The sequence below is a fragment of the Macaca thibetana genome, chromosome 7 (assembly GCF_024542745.1).
Source record: "Macaca thibetana thibetana isolate TM-01 chromosome 7, ASM2454274v1, whole genome shotgun sequence".
NCBI classification, from domain to species: domain Eukaryota; kingdom Metazoa; phylum Chordata; class Mammalia; order Primates; family Cercopithecidae; genus Macaca; species Macaca thibetana.
The window spans coordinates 44,317,146-44,333,176 of NC_065584.1; the positions used below are offsets into that span (position 1 = coordinate 44,317,146).

At 39.2% G+C, this 16,031-nt stretch overlaps 1 protein-coding gene across 7 annotated transcripts in view; it reads left to right on the top strand.

Moving 5' to 3' along the window:
- PPP2R5E (protein phosphatase 2 regulatory subunit B'epsilon) overlaps positions 1-16,031 on the top strand; it is a 174,884-nt gene that overhangs the window by 81,828 nt on the left and 77,025 nt on the right. For all 7 annotated transcript variants that reach the window (XM_050799236.1, XM_050799230.1, XM_050799229.1 and 4 more), the window contains one exon: positions 8,550-8,746. In XM_050799236.1, the coding sequence (XP_050655193.1) occupies positions 8,550-8,746 (197 nt within the window). The remainder of the gene's footprint in view (positions 1-8,549; positions 8,747-16,031) is intronic.

Here is a 16,031-nt window from a genome sequence, read left to right on the forward strand (position 1 = left end):
GGTGGCTCACACCTGTAATCCCAGCACTTTGGGAGGCCAAGGCGGGCGGATCACGAGGTCAAGAGATCGAGACCATCCTGGTTAGCACAGTGAAACTCCGTCTCTACCAAAAATACAAAAAATTGCCTGGGCATGGTGGCTGGTGCCTGTAGTCCCAGCTACTCAGGAGGCTGAGGCAGGAGAATGGCGTGAACCCAGGAGGCAGAGCTTGCAGTGAGCCAAGATTGCGCCACTGCACTCCAGCCTGGGCAACAGAGTGAGACTCCGTCTAAAAAAAAAAAATACAGTTGAAATCAGTACTGTCATTACAGCTAGAATTCTGTTTTCTGTGTTTCTAGAAAAATGTTGGAACAAAGAAGTAATATGGCTCAGAGATCCCCAAATACAGGCCCTTGGAAAAGTTGTTGGCTGTACTGGGAAAGGTGAAAAATAAGGAGAGAGAGGAAGGTCAAGGGAGAGAATATACAACTCTATGTGTGTATGTGTGCACATGCATGTGTATGTGTGTGTGTCTATGTATGAGGGATGATTGCCCACCCTCTTTTTTGTTTTTATTTATATCTTTTTGAGACAAAGTCTCACTCTATTGTCTAGGGTAGAGTACAGTAGCACACTTAGGGCTCACTGCAGCCTGGGCTCAAGTGATCCTCCCACCCCAGCCTCCCAAGTACCTGGGACTACAGACACATGCCACCAAGCCCAGCATTTTTTTTTTTTTTTTTTTTTGATTTTGTAGAGACGGGATCCCGCTGCGTTGCCTAGGCTAGTCTCAAACACCTGGCTTTTAAACGATCCTCCCACCTTGGCCTCCCAAAGTGCTGGAATTTTGTGTGGGAGCCAATGTGCCTAGCACCATCCCTCCTTTTTAAAGGAAGGATTGTCTTTTATTCTATGATTGTTCTTTCTCTTCTTTTGTTATTATAAAGGAGCTTTATTTTTATGAAATTATAGTGAAAATAAATGGTGGCTATGTTTTTAATGCCTTTACCTGAAGAAAAATGGAAAAAATGCCTTTTTTTTTTTTTTTTGTAATTTTACTGGCACCTAACATCCTCAAAAGAGGGAACCACTGACATGCATACTGTAGAATACTGTATAATTCTTGCAGCTCTTTTTTAGTAAAGTCCATCAAACTCCAGGAGTTCCTCATATTCAAAAGGCCTCGGTTCTTTTCCTCCTGGCATCACTGCCCTGGAAATAAGCCCTTAGGAAATGAATTAATAATAAAGACATTGACTTTGTCAGAACCTTTGGTGGCATCTGTCCTGTGGTGAGTTTGGTGGCAGGAAAATAATTAAACCTCTAATTAGAAGTTGATCAGTTTTAAAATATTGTTTCCTGTGTTGACAAGTTTCAGTAACCACCTTGGCATTAGAAGATAAAGCATGACGGATAACATGCAGTGTTGGAAACACTGTGTCATTTATCACTATGTGCATTTATCACTTTGTGTCATTTATCACTGTGTGCATGTGTGTATGTGTGCATGTGAGCATATTTTCTTTTTCTTCTGATTAGATCATAGTGTCAAAATAACATGAAAGCCCTGAATCATGTAATTTTGCTGCTTGAAGCCATACTAGTCTGTACTAGTAGTGGTGACCTTTGGTTTTTATTTATAAATTGGAGAGCATATTGTTAGCTTTTGGGAAAGGGAAACTGGAGAGCTTCATGACACAATAATAATAAATACATGTTGATTGTCTAATTTGGGAAGAATAATTAATATGTTATTATCTAAAACTTAAACTTACCTGTGTATACTTGTTCACTAGCTTAAGGCTGATTTTATACTGTTTCAAGTTTTAAAACGTGAACATTTGTATTTAATAGAAAAGTTAACCAATTTTTTTTTTATTTTTTACTTTTATATTGCAGCTTCTCTTAAATAACTAGTCGTAACAATGGAAGTATATCTACAGCTCTAATGGGGGTTAGTTGCTGTTATTTAATATGATCTTCACCATTATCATCATCGTTATTGGGATGTTCCTTCCCTCCCCTGCAGTAAGACTGCTGGAGCAGTAAGCTACTGGGGTTCAGATACTAGCTGCAGCCGTTCCTAGTGTGTGATGTTGGACAAATGACTTAGCCTTTCTGGGCATCAGTTTTCTCATTTGAAAAACTGGGATATTAATAGTGGCCACACCTAAGATATTCTGAGGATTAAAAGGGATAATGCATGTCAGGAGCTTAGTACAGTGCTTTATAGTAGTAAGTGTTCATGATTATTATTGTTTCTGTTCTTTTTACCTGGAAATTTCAGTCAGTACCCACACCTTGATCTCATCCTTTCATCCTTTTGACACTCTTCTATCTGTGCTAGTCACTCTATGACACATGTTTTGAACCTTTAAAAAATATGTGTGCTAATAATCAGCAAAGTGTTTTTCAAGCTTCCTAACAGATTGGCAAGATTTCTAAAAGCTACGAACTCCACATTCACCTAGTATAGCCAAGGCCAAGAAAGAACGCTTTCACTGTTGTAAATGTTTCCAGGGACCTTCCTTAGCTTGGAAACTAAAAGTTTTCACTGCTAGCTTTAAATAATGGAGAGAAAGAATTTCAAAGGAGGAGGGAGTGAAAGAAGGATTTTAGAGTGCTTACTTTAAAAACAGTGCTTTTTAACCGTAGCCACATATTGAAATCACCGGAGTCACTTTTATAAAATACAAATGCTTAGCAGTGAAATATCCCATCACCACCATTATCAACAACAAACATCTTTGAACTCACTTCTTTTTACAGTAATAAAGTAATTGGAATGGTCAAGTGTTTGATGCTTATTTTAGTTAACAGATTGGTTCTGGGTTAGTTTCTTATTTGCTTATGTGCGTTGAAATATCCTGTGTAATCAACATGTTATATTTGGCTCCAGTTCATAGGACATGAAGTCTAAGTTTATTATTTGATTCATTTTAAAGGCTTATAGTTGTCTCCTCGTTTTGAGGAAATATTGTTGGTTATATCTGTGATTTACTGGTGTCAAAAGCAATTCCTATAATGGAAGCTTAATTCTACTAATAAAATAGGATTATTTTTAGGTTTCTTGAAATACGTGCTCCAAAAAGGTAGAGGTAAAATTGATGGCAATGATTTGGACAGACTACATGGGCAGGCAATTAGGCATTTTACCACATTTCTTAGTATACCTAGCTTCAGTCTATCATGGCTCAATCTACTTCGTAATGTTTTATTTATGATAGTGTTTCAGTATTAAGCATCTCCTTAGAACTATGAGACACTGTTAGTTTTCTGTAAATATAGACTCATATGTCTTATGCAAGTAAAATTCTCAGTGATTTTGTTGAAGTTTATGGAGAGTTGCACGTGAAGGACAGAGAATACACGGATAAGGATTTGTACACCTTAAGAGAAAGTTCTGTGGGATTAGAGGCCATACTTACTATTCTTGTTGTGTGCTGGTCCTGTTATTTTTTGTGAAAGTTGGAGAAATAGAAGTAAAAGGGCCAAGTGATTAATACCTTAGGACATTTTCAGGTAAGAAGTATTGTTAATTTAGACAAATTTTATTTTAGATCTTTTGAATGGAAATATAAATATAATTTATAGATATTCATTGAATATTATAAATATTGTTCATTAGCTCAAGTAATGTTATAGTTTAGCTTCCAATGCAAACATATGAACGTTTTATAGAAATATTTGTTCACTCACATTTCCACATGCATTTCAGTAGTTTATGTGTAAATAATTTACCAGTCCACATTTTCTTTATTAACTTATTTTTTTAAAACAATTTACCTTATTTTTATGATATCATGGGTAATAGATATAATGATGTGGGCCTCTTTTATTTACTTGGCTGGCGTATTTGCAAATGTGAATTTAACGTTCTGATTTTTAACAACTTTTGTTGATTGGAGTCCCAGAGTATCAAACCCAGGAGATTGGGCACATATTTTATTTCTTCTACCTTTGTTACTTTTTGCTTTGCAAAGTGCTGAATGAGCTAGGCCTGAAGAAAATGTGGGGTGATATTGGATCCATGATTCTGTGCCCCAAACATTAGATAGGGTGGAATGATGGAAGCGGACTAGTGGGGAAGAATGAGCTGCTTCTGCAAATTGTAAACGACTCTTCCTTTAAATCATGATTAGGGTGAGGGGAGTGCCCCTCAGCAAGAGCTAAACTGTATGTAGATCCTGTTGACTTCTTTAGATACAAAGAGAATCTTTGTCTTAATCTGAGATTGCACCCTCACTTTATGTTGAATTTTATGTCCATTTTCCCATTACATGTAACACTCATAAATTTAAAAATTATTCAGAGGTAACGAACACCTTGGAGGTAGGAGTAGTCATTTTCTCCTGCTTATTGATGAAAATTGATAGGAGAATACTGGGAGACGGTGATATAAAGACGTATGGGGAGAATGGCTACTGCTAAAAAGTAAAGAGAAGTACAGTACAGTGAGAAATACAGTTTAGCTGGTCATTGCATTCTTTTCTTGGTGGAGAAACATATTCTGGAAACCAACTTAATTTTAAGAATTCTTCCAGAGCAGTGGAATCTGACCTTATGGGATCTTATCAAGCTGTGATAATGGGATCAATTATTCTCTCTTTTGAACACATACTAACCTTGGATGGAGGAGTCATTGTGCCAGTGACCTTCACGGTATTACATAATCGCTTATTGATTGCTCATTATTTATGGCTGTGCTTCTGTGGAATCCCTTTCCTGGGAGCAGGGATGGCCTCTGCTGGCCAGAGGTTTTCACTGGAAGATAGATGACAGAAGCATCCACTGCCTGGTCTGCTTTGGGATTCTAAGATGACCTTTAATTTTCCTAATTCACATTTATTTCTTAATGACTATAATTTGTTTTTTTCTTCAATCTTGACTTCTGAAGTTTTTAGATTTCCAGGTGACTTGGATTTTGGAGATGGGTGGCTTTGACTTGTTAAAATCTAGTGTTACTGTATTGTGGTCAGAATTCTTGCCTTTATGATATCTTTTTGTTTTTTTATGAGATTCTGTTTATGGCTTCTTAAGCAATCCTTTTAATAACTGTTTCTTTAAAAAGAATATTTGGATCTACTTCGGGGACTGCTTACATAGACACTAAACTTTTCTTATATAGTGGAAACGTTCTGCACTACTCAGAGATTGTTCCTTCTCTGATCTCTGGCCTGTCCTGCCTTCTCACATTCTACCTTTTCACACTCCCCTGCGACTAGGTAGATGAGGGAGGAGGTTGGGAGCAGTCTTAGCTATGTGGGACAGTCTGAGGCCCAGACGTTACAGGAAGAACCTCTTGTTTGGACTGGTCATCCTTCAACATGTACAAAACTTTCCTAAATTGTTACCATAAGGGAATTCCTCTTTAAGAACCCCCTTTTGGTTCATCTTGACTGTGTAAGTTTTTTAATTTAATGAAGGTAGGTCATTTTAGAAAGAATTTAGTCTATGATAAAGGACAAATCACAGCTTTTGCTCTATGTGTGAATCCTTGGGGCATGGGCTAGAGGGGAGATAGGGAAGGGGTTTAGCATGATACTTTATGAATGGGGAGTCATTTGTTAATTTTGTCTGCTTTCTTCCTCCTCTTCTGTCTTTGCACACACGCTGTGTTCTGGAGTAGGGTGTTACTCTGGTCTTTCACTGTGTTTCAGTGTTGCATTGCACAGTGGTGAAGGGTCCAGGCTCTGGAGCCAGTCCACTTGGGTTTGAATCCTGTCTCCACTGCTTATTAATGTGTAACTATGGGCAAATCACTGAATCTGTGTTTTGGTTTACTCATTTGTTAAATTAGAAATAGTACCTACTGCAGAAGGCCATTGAAGGGATTAAAGGAGATATAATATGTATAAGTGCTTAGACAAAGTGCCCAATACATGTACCCAGTATATTCAATAAATGTGAGTTATTATCCTTATTCCACTGGACAGGTGGATAGCCTGCTTCACATTTGTCTATGACATTATATCAATTTGCACAAATAAAGGATAAATTTCAACTGCCTAACATTAAAAAGCAGGACTAAGTGTTAACTGCCTGAATTTTTTGAACTGCTAAGTATGTGAATCTCTTGAGTACTATTGCAGTGACCACAAATATTAATTGTTATTGTCATTGCTTAAATGATGATGTACTTTTGGAGGAAAGACTACAATTCATAGATGCTTTTATGATTTATATGTGCAGTGTTAAGGAGTTCTCCATGTAAATAGTCTGATTTTTAGACTTTATTAAAGTCACTGTATCAAAAATTGAATTAATTAAAATTTCCCTGAAGATTTTGAACTGTAATGAATGCTACATTAATAAGCTTTTTCTTGGCCAGGGCGGTAGCTCATGCCTGTAATCCTAACACTTTGGGAGGCCGAGGTGGGCAGATCACCTGAGGTCAGGAGTTCGAGACCAGCCTGGCCAACATGGCAAAACCCTGTCTCTACTAAAAATACAAAAATTAGCTGGGTGTGGTGGTGGGCGCCTGTAAGCCCAGCTACTCAGGAGGCTGAGACAGGAGAATTGCTTGAACCCTTGAGGTGGAGGTTGCAGTGAGCAACCACTGCACTGCAGCCTGGGTGACAGAACGAGACTTCATCTCAAAAAAACAAAAAAAAAACAAAAGGTTTTTCTTGCCCCGTTTGCAGCGTCAGTATTCCCATTTGGTTGCCAGGTCTGGGGTCTGATTTCGATCTCAAAAAATTTTAGTAATTAACCGTGATGGTCCTGTGCATGAATTAGTCATTGGTTAAGGATATAATCATGCTCATAAGCAGCCTTATTTCGTTTTTATGTATTTATTTTAAACACCTAAAGCAGGTAGCACTTAGAGAGTTTGGTCTGACTGAATTTAGTTCTTATAGTCTAAGGCTAAATATTTTAAAACCGATTAAATGTTGGGGGACATAGGATAAGACCTATATCATGACTGCAAGATACATTGTGCTTTTGGGGACCTAGGAGTGATGGGGGAAGGGAAACTCACAGGTTAATAATTTCTAAATTCACTACTGGTTTTTTCTGAGAGTAGCAGTGATGCTATACCTTCAAAAATATGGACTGCTTCTTGTTCTGTAATGTCTGGTAGAGAAAGCCTATGTATTTAGGTGTCCTATCTACTCTCATCTAGGTTTACTTAACTGGCAGTGTTTTGCGGGAATTGCCTGTGAGGTCCCGGGTAGCCATGCTGGCATTTGAGTTGTGGGGTGTAAGGCAGGGTAGAAGGTTGTAGAGAGGAGCCTGGTGGATCCCGGGAAAATGAGGCTGGCCCTCACTTTCTGCTGCTGGTGGCTTTAAGCGGGGTGCTGTATGCTGTTCCCCTCCTCCCCAGGGAGCAGGCAGCCCAAGCCAGGAGTCCATTGTAAAGCATTTACCAGAAGACTGGCCACTGAGGATGATTGCAAGTGACTACACACTGTTAAGGTCCTTCTTGATTAGTACAAAAGGAACATGGGAGTGTGGTTAGAGACCTGGGCACTTTGCCCAGCTCTGTAACCCATTCATAGCGGGACCTCAGTGATTGTCTCTATTTTGTGTGTGTGTGTGTATGAAAAATGGAGAATAATGCCACCTGCTTCTTTCTAAGGATGTTCTGAGGATTAATGAGCTAATCACCTTGGATGAAGGCAGCAGAGCCTACCCTGGTTATAGTTTTCATTGCTTTTCCAGGGAAGCTCTGGTTTGGGGGAATAAAATATTGGAAAGAAGATAGGAGGGAATAGGCTGTCTACAGCTTAGTTGGTATATTTGAAGTCCAACTGTAGATCAGGCTCCTTTCTGGCTGGGGAATTTCAACTAACCTAAAATTTCTACATATTTTTTAGAAACAACACCAAGCCAAATGTCTGACCTGCTGTTTGTGGGGAAAGAGCAGATGTCCATTCTGGGAACATATTAATATAAGATGTTAGTGGTTTTCTCTCACAGTACAAGAAGATGGGTAAAAAGAGAATGTAGATTTATGTGGCATTTACTCTTATTTTCCTGTTACTGGTGTGCTCTTTTTGAGAGTTGGTATTGTTTCATTTTGTAGATTTTTCAGATTTCTTTCACAAAGAAACTTCATACAGATCAAGCCAAAACAAAACAAAAACATATAAACACACAACAATAGCTTTAAATACCAAGGATGTCAGCATGAAATTAAAATGAATCAACTGACATTTCTGCTTTGAAATTTTTTAGTAAAACTAATTTAAACCAACAGCGAAAGCTTTCTTGTAAGGGAAGGTTTGACCTTTTTCAGTGTTTTTAGATTTAAAGGTATTGACATTGGGGTGTTTTTGGTTAAAATTTGCTTCAACCTTGTAAAGTCTTTTGGGATTTTGGTCAATCCTTGGTTGTGGAATAGCAAATACAGTCAATTTTGTTGGTACAATGTAGTTTTCAAAGACAAGGTCGCTGAAGTAGTAGATACGGTATCCCCTCCCAATCATGTGTAACTGTGAAAAAGAACACTGTTGTCATGTGAATTCTTATTTTTTTTGAGCTTGCCTTTGAAGTAACTTTCACAGAGAATTCCTGTTACCTGGAAATTGATGACAGACTTACACCATTTCCTTTTTTTTTCTTAGACGTTCCATCCTCAGAGCAGCCTGAACTGTTCCTAAAGAAACTTCAGCAGTGCTGTGTCATTTTTGACTTCATGGACACGCTATCTGATCTTAAAATGAAAGAATACAAGCGCTCCACTCTTAATGAACTGGTGGACTACATTACAATAAGCAGAGGCTGTTTGACAGAGCAGACTTACCCTGAAGTAGTTAGAATGGTGAGTTTCTTTTTTTCTCCGCGGACACTTTTAAGCATCTTCCATAGTGACTCACAGGTGTATATATTGCAAGAGTGAGGTCATTGGAGGTCAACTCCACAAATGAGAGCCAACCTTTGGAGAGCTAAGCAAAAGTAGTCGGCACAGTGCTAGAATTTGAAGAGCATGATTTCATGAGAACGAAATCCAGAACTTTCAACTACGAGAGTGCTGAAGCAATGAATTACTTCAACATATGAAGCCAAGATTGCCAGGGTATTATTGGATTTCTGGCTTTGGCAAAAGAAAAGACACAGGAAAATAACAAAAGTCTTAGATCCATGTTTGAAAAATATTCAAGCCTGTTGGATATCTTTTTTTTTTTTTTTTTTAAATCTTATTCATTGTGGTATATTAGAAATGGCTTTATGCTTAATAAAATTAAGCCTCTCTTGACTAACCCTTCTCTTTATAATCTCCTTGAAGTCAAGGTTGATACCTTTCATGACTTTTGAATAGTGTCATAGATTTTGTGTGGTCATTAGGAGTTACAAGAAAAAACATTATTAACATAATGTGAGTAATTACGTTCTTATTGTGTGAACAATTATTTTAGTTTTTCAAAAGCTGAGCCAAAATGTGATTTTTCTGATAGATTTCTGTGGGAGAGTTGCCTTCCTTGGCATCCCAGAGGATCTTGGAGCTGGAGAGTGCATGCTATTTGGGGATGGGCTTTGCAGGGTGGGGAGGCTGGTATACTGACTGGTGAAATAGCCACAGAGATCCCTTAAGGTCGGTGCATCATTCAGGAGCCCATTGCAGGGTCTGGCACACTCTCTGTGTACTGCTGAACATCTCCCTGGCTTTTGTATTTAGTTCCTTATCATTTGTATTCAACCAATGCAGAAAAGAGACTTTTGTGATGGAGTAGATATGTTTAAAAATTATAGTTCAGATTTGCAAAGGGACTTGAATGATCTCAGCGTGAGAAACTGTGACTGATAATGTGAAGGTCATCTGAAAACGATGCCTAATATATTCCTCAGATCTATATCTGAATGTGTATTGGATTTGTTGTTAATTTACAGGAATGTAGCACTAGAATGTTTTGTAGGTTAAAGATGACCGTGTGGCTCTTGAGCAGTGCTTCTCAACCAGGTGTGATGTTTGCCTTACAGGGGACATTTGTCAATGTCTAGAGACATTTTTGGTAGTCACAACTAGATGTGGGGGGAGAGTACTACCAGCATCTAGTGGGAGAGGCCAGAGATACTGCTAAACATTTTACAATGTACAGAGTGGCTCCCACAATAAAGAATTACCTGGCCCCAAATGTCACAAGTGCCACTGTTGAGAAACCTTGCTCTTGAGTTTGCATGCTATCTAAACCTCTTAATTTGATGCAGAGGATCTTCTCTAGTCTACCTGCCTTCTGCAGAGCACAGTCCCTGGTTTTAGCCTACCTGTATCATCAGCCAACAGAGGTATCGGTTATGACTTTCTTCTGTATCTTTCTGTGGATAGTTCATGAATATATAAGTATATGCAAACATATGTATAAATATTTTTTGTAAGCACACAAATGGTGGCACACTACACATTTTCTGTACCTTGCTTTTTTCACTTAGCAATATATATTTCAGTACATATAAAGTTCCCATATTCTTTTTATAGCTGCATAATATTTATTATGTGAATGTACCATATTTAAGCAGTACTCTATGAATATTCTTATACACACATCAGTTTGCCTTTCTATGAGGACATCTGTATATTTATTTTTGAAAATTTAATTTTTTAAGAGCAGTTTTAGGTTCACAGCACAATTGAGAGGAAAGTACAGAGATTTCTCATATGCCCCTGTCCATACACAAGCACAGCCTCCCCCATTATCAACACCTCCTCCCAACTCCCACCAGAGTGGTACATTTGTTACAATTGATGATCCTACATTGACACATCGTTATCACCCAGAGTTCGTAGTTCACGTTAGGGCTCATTCTTGGTGTTGGACATTCTATGAGTTTAGACAAATGTGTAATGATGTGTATCCACCATTATAGTACCCTACATACCATACATCACTGCCCTGAAAATCCTCTGTGCTCCACTTCTTCATCACCCACCACCTTCAACTCCCTAGCAACCACTGATCCTTTTACTGTCTCCATGATTTTGCTTTTTCCAGACTGTCATATAGTTGGAATCACACAGCATGTACTCTTTTCAGATGGGCTTCTTTTACTTAGTGATATGCACTTAAGGTTCCTTCATGTCTTTTCAAGACTTGATAGCTCATTTAGTTTAGTGTTGAATAACATTTTATTGGTTGAATGTACCATAGTTTATCCATTCACCTACTGAAGGACATTTTAGTTGCTTCCCAGTTTTGGCAATTATGAATAAAGCTAATATAAATATCTGTGTACAAGTTTTTTTATGAACATAAGATTTCAGCTCCTTCAGGTAAATACCAAGGAGTGTGATTGCTCTATGTATTGTATGGTAAGAGTATGTTTAGTTTTTTTTAATTTGCATTTACTTTTATTACTTGTTATAGATAATGAGCATGTTTAGTTTTATAAGAAACTGCCAAACTGTCTTCCAGGGTAGTGGTACTATTTTGCATTCCTACCAGCAGTGAATGAGAATTTCTGCTGCTCCACATCCTCACCAACATTTGGTATTGATTTGATTTAAATAGCCTTTCTTTATTTCCCTGTTTCTGGACTTTTACGTATTCCCCACTCCCTCACCTCTAGTTCTAATTCTCATTTTCCCTTCAAGGGCTGACTTAAAGTGCTACTTTTGTTTCCTGAAAAAATACAGTGCTTTTTCCTTCCTTCAGTTTGTCTGCTTCTTGGCAACTCACCATTTTGGGAATTTGTTCATTTGCTACTTTTTTTTGTCTTTTCACATATTTATCTGATTTTTCTAATTAGATGTAAGCACTCCCAAGAAGGAACTGTGTCCTGCACATCTCTGTGGCATCCATAATACCTCCTACCTAGTCCAGGTCTTCTTGAAATTTATTAAATGAATGAATTCCTCCTTAAAATGTAGGCATTTCAGTCTCTCAAATTATGATTAAGATGTTGGACGTCATTGGATTATACCCAGATTTTAAACTGAGTGTTTAGCATAATCCAAAAATTCTGTGATTCATATGGACCAGCTTGGTCTTAAACCAGCTTTGGTCTCCTAAGGGAGACCTCCCCTCTTTTCCCTCTTTTCCTCCGTGTTCTCCAGGCAAAAAAAGAGACTCCCATTTGTATGTGTTTTAAAATACACTAGAGCTTTACCTTAGGAGGCATTGAATCTGTTGGTGTACATGCTGTTCTAGGGCATTAGAAAATTCTAGATGGTAGTTTAGCCTTCTTAGAAGTATAACTTATTTTTCATATTTGATGATTGCTGAAATTGTTAGCTACTAATTATTTATGGTACTTAGACACTCTGGAGCATTTACAGAAAAGGGGATATTATGATAGAGTAGAAAGAGACAAGGCGCTGGGTGTGGTGGCTCACGCCTGTAAGCCTAGCACTTTGGGAGGCTGAGATGCGTGGATCACTTGAGGCCAGGAGTTTGAGACCAGCCTGTCCAACATGGTGAAACCCTGTCTGTACTAAAAATACAAAAATTAGCCTGGCATGGTGGCACATGCCTATAATCCCAGCTACGTGGGAGGCTGAGGCAGGAGAATCACTTGAACCTGGGTGGTGGAGGTTGCAGTGAGCTGAGATTATGCCACTGTGTTCCAGCCTGGGCAACAGAGCAAGACTCCATCTCGAAAGAAAGAAAGAAAGAAAAAGACAAGGCTTTGGAACCTTACAGACCTGGGTTCAAATGCCAGCTCTGGCCATACTTGTTATATCAGTGTGAGCAAGTTACTTTAACTTTGGGGTCCCCCATTTTTGTGTGGTGCTAAGAAGTATATAGGGTGGAGGGAGGGTAGCCATAGTTTTCCCAACCCCTCTGTAAATATTCCACCTACGTAATATGCTTATGCTTTTGTTTGCATATCAGGGTACTCAGCACCTCATATACGTATACAGTCCAGAGAATGTGTGCTTACTGTTCTGTAAGGAAAACTGGAACCACGTCCCACTTGGTGCTCTCATTCCCTTCTATTTTGCCACCTCTAAGCCCCTTGTATATATACATCCTGGCACTGCTCACTTTCCTAATTTGTGTAATACCTGCCTTTGGGGGATTTTGTGAGGATTAGCTACAATATTTGTAAAAGTTTTAGAACAGTCTCTAACATGTGGCAAGTATTCAATAAATTTTTTTTTTTTACATTTCAATGATTTTATTAGATACTTGATTTTACAATTGTTGGTGGAACCCACTGTTAACTCTTTGTGCTTAAAATACTCCGTCAGTGAGATGTGTTTTATTCCATTGCCCAGCGGTTCTTAAGTTCTCTAATTCCAAGACGATCCTGCCTGTTGGGTAATCGCTGTCCCCACCGATTTCTCTTTCATGTTACTGTAAAACAAAATCACTTCACTAGAATTAGTGAGGGAAATGGTAGTGTTTTTTATGAAATATTAATGAAGCGGTAGATGGGTTTTGCAAACCAGGATGAGTAATGACGTATAATGGCATGTTACGGTATCAGCATTAGCTTTTGATCCAACTTGATGGGACTTGTACTTTGAGAACTGGTGTTCCTGTTAGGGGAAGAAAAGAGTAACAGATAAAAACAATCTATGTGTTGTGGAAACCATTTTTAACATTTAAATGAAGTCTGGATACCACCTATAGACTACTAGAATTGGGACAGAAAAGCACTCTTATGGGTGTAAACAAATCACATGCACACCTCGTTTTATTGCCCTTCACAGATATTGGGCGGGGGGGGGTTGCTTTTTTTTTTTTTTTTTTTTGTTTGGAGAGGAAGTCTCGCTGTGTCGCCCAGGCTGGAGTGCAGTGATGCAATCTCAGCTCACTGCAACCTCCGCCTCTCGGGTTTAAGCAATTCTCCTGCCTCAGCCTCCTGAGTAGCTGGGATTATAGGCAGGTGCCACCACACCTGCCTTATTTTTGTATTTTTAGTAGAGATGGGGTTTTACTCTGTTGGTCAGGCTGGTCTTGAACTCCTGACCTCGTGATCCACCTGCCTTGGCCTCCCAAAGTGCAGGGATAACAGGCGTGAGTCACTGCACTCAAACAAATTGAAGGTTTGTGGCAACCTTGTGTGGAACAAAACTGTCGGTGCCATTTTTTCCAACAACATATGCCCCTATCATATCTCTGTGCCATAGATTGATAATTCTTGCAATATTGCAAACTTTTGCATTGTTGCTGTATCTGTTATAGTGATCTGTGATGAGAGATCTTTGAAGTTGCTATTTTAATTGCTTTGGGACACCATGAAATGGGCCCCTACAGCATACTTAATCGATAAATGTTGTATGTGTTCTGACTGCTCCGCCGAGCGGCTGTTTCTCAGCCTCTGTCCCTCTTCTCAGGCCTCCCTATTCCCTGAGACACAACAGTATTGAAATTAGGCCAATTAATAACCCTATAATGGCCTTTGAGTGTTCCAGTGAAAGGAAAAGTCACATGTCTCTCATTTTAAATCAAAAGCTAGAGACGGTTTAGCTTAGTGAGGAATGCATATCAAAAGCTGAAACAGACCAAAAGCTAGGCCTCTTGCATCAGACAGACAAGTTGTGAATTTAAAGGTAAAGTTCTTGAAGGAAATTAAAATTGCTACTCCAATGAACATATGAATGATAAGACAGTAAAACAGCCTTGTTGCTGATAATTGAGAAAGTTTCAGTGGTCTGGATAGAATATCAAACCAGCCACAACATTCCTTATGCCAAAGCCTAACCCAGAGCAAGGCCTTGGCTCTCTTCAATTGTATAAAGGCTGAGAGAGTTGAGGAAGCTGCAGAAGAAAAGTTGGACAGTAACAGAGCTTGGTTGGCTTATGAGGTTGAAGGAAAATAGCCATCTCTCTAACATAAAAGTACAAGGTGAAGCACCAAGTGCTGTTGTAGAAGCTGAAGCTGCAGCAAGTTTTCCAGAAGATTTAGCTGAGACATTGATGAAGGTAGCTACACAAACAAGAGTTTCAATGTAGGTGAAACAACCTTCTATTAGAAGATGTTGCCATCTGTGACTTTTACAGCTGCAGAGGAGAAATCAATGCCAAAGCTAGGGCCAGGCTGACTCTCTTGTTAGGAACTTATGCTGCTGGTGTGACTTAAGTTGAAGCCAGTGCTCATTTACCATTCTGAAAATCTTAGGGTGTCTAACAACCACGTAAATCCACCCTGCCTATGCTCTGTAAATGGAACAGCAAAGCCTAGATGGCAACACCTCTGTTTGTGCATGGTCTACCAAATATTCTGTATTCACTGTTGAGGCCCACTGCTCACAAAAACATTTTGTTTTTCTTTTTCCCCAAAATATTACTACTCATTGACTATCCACCTGGTTACCCAAGAGCTCTAATGGACATATACAAGGAGATGAATGTTGTTTCCTTTTCTGCCCTGCCCTGCCCTGCCCTGCCCTTTTTTTTTTTCCGAGACGGAGTCTCGTTCTGTTGCCCAGGCTGGAGTGCAGTGGCACGATCTCGGCTCACTGCAAGCTCCGTCTCCCAGGTTCACACCATTCTCCTGCCTCAGCCTCCCGAGTAGCTGGGACTGCAGTCGCCTACCACCATGCCCGGCTAATTTTTTGTATTTTTAGTAGAGACAGGGTTTCACCATGTTAGCCAGGATGGTCTCGATTTCCTGACCTCGTGATCCACCCGCCTCAGCCTGCTTCCCAAAGTGCTGGGATTACAGGCGTGAGCCACCGCACCCGGCCAAATGTTTTCATGCCTGCTGACACACCATCCAATCTTCAGCTCATGGGTCAAGGAGTAATTCTGATTTTCAAGTCTTATTATTTAAGAAATTCATTTCTTAAGGCTGTAGCTGCCATAGATAGTAATTCCTCTGATGGATCTGGGCAAAACAAATCGAAAACCTTCTGAAAAGGATTCACCATTTTAGATGCCATTTGGAACATGTGTGATTCACAGGAGGAAGTCAAAATATCAGCATTAACAGGAGTTTGGAAGGGATTGATTCCAACCCTCATGGATGACCTTGAGAGGTTCGACTTCAATAGAGAGAATAGCTGCAGATGTGATGGGAATAGCAAGAGAACTAGAATGAGAAGTGGAGCCTGAAGATTTGACTGAATTGCTGCAATCTCATGATCAGTCCTCAACAAATGAGGAGTTGCTTCTTATGGATAAGCAAAGAGAGTGGTTTCTTGAGAGGGAATCAACTCCTGA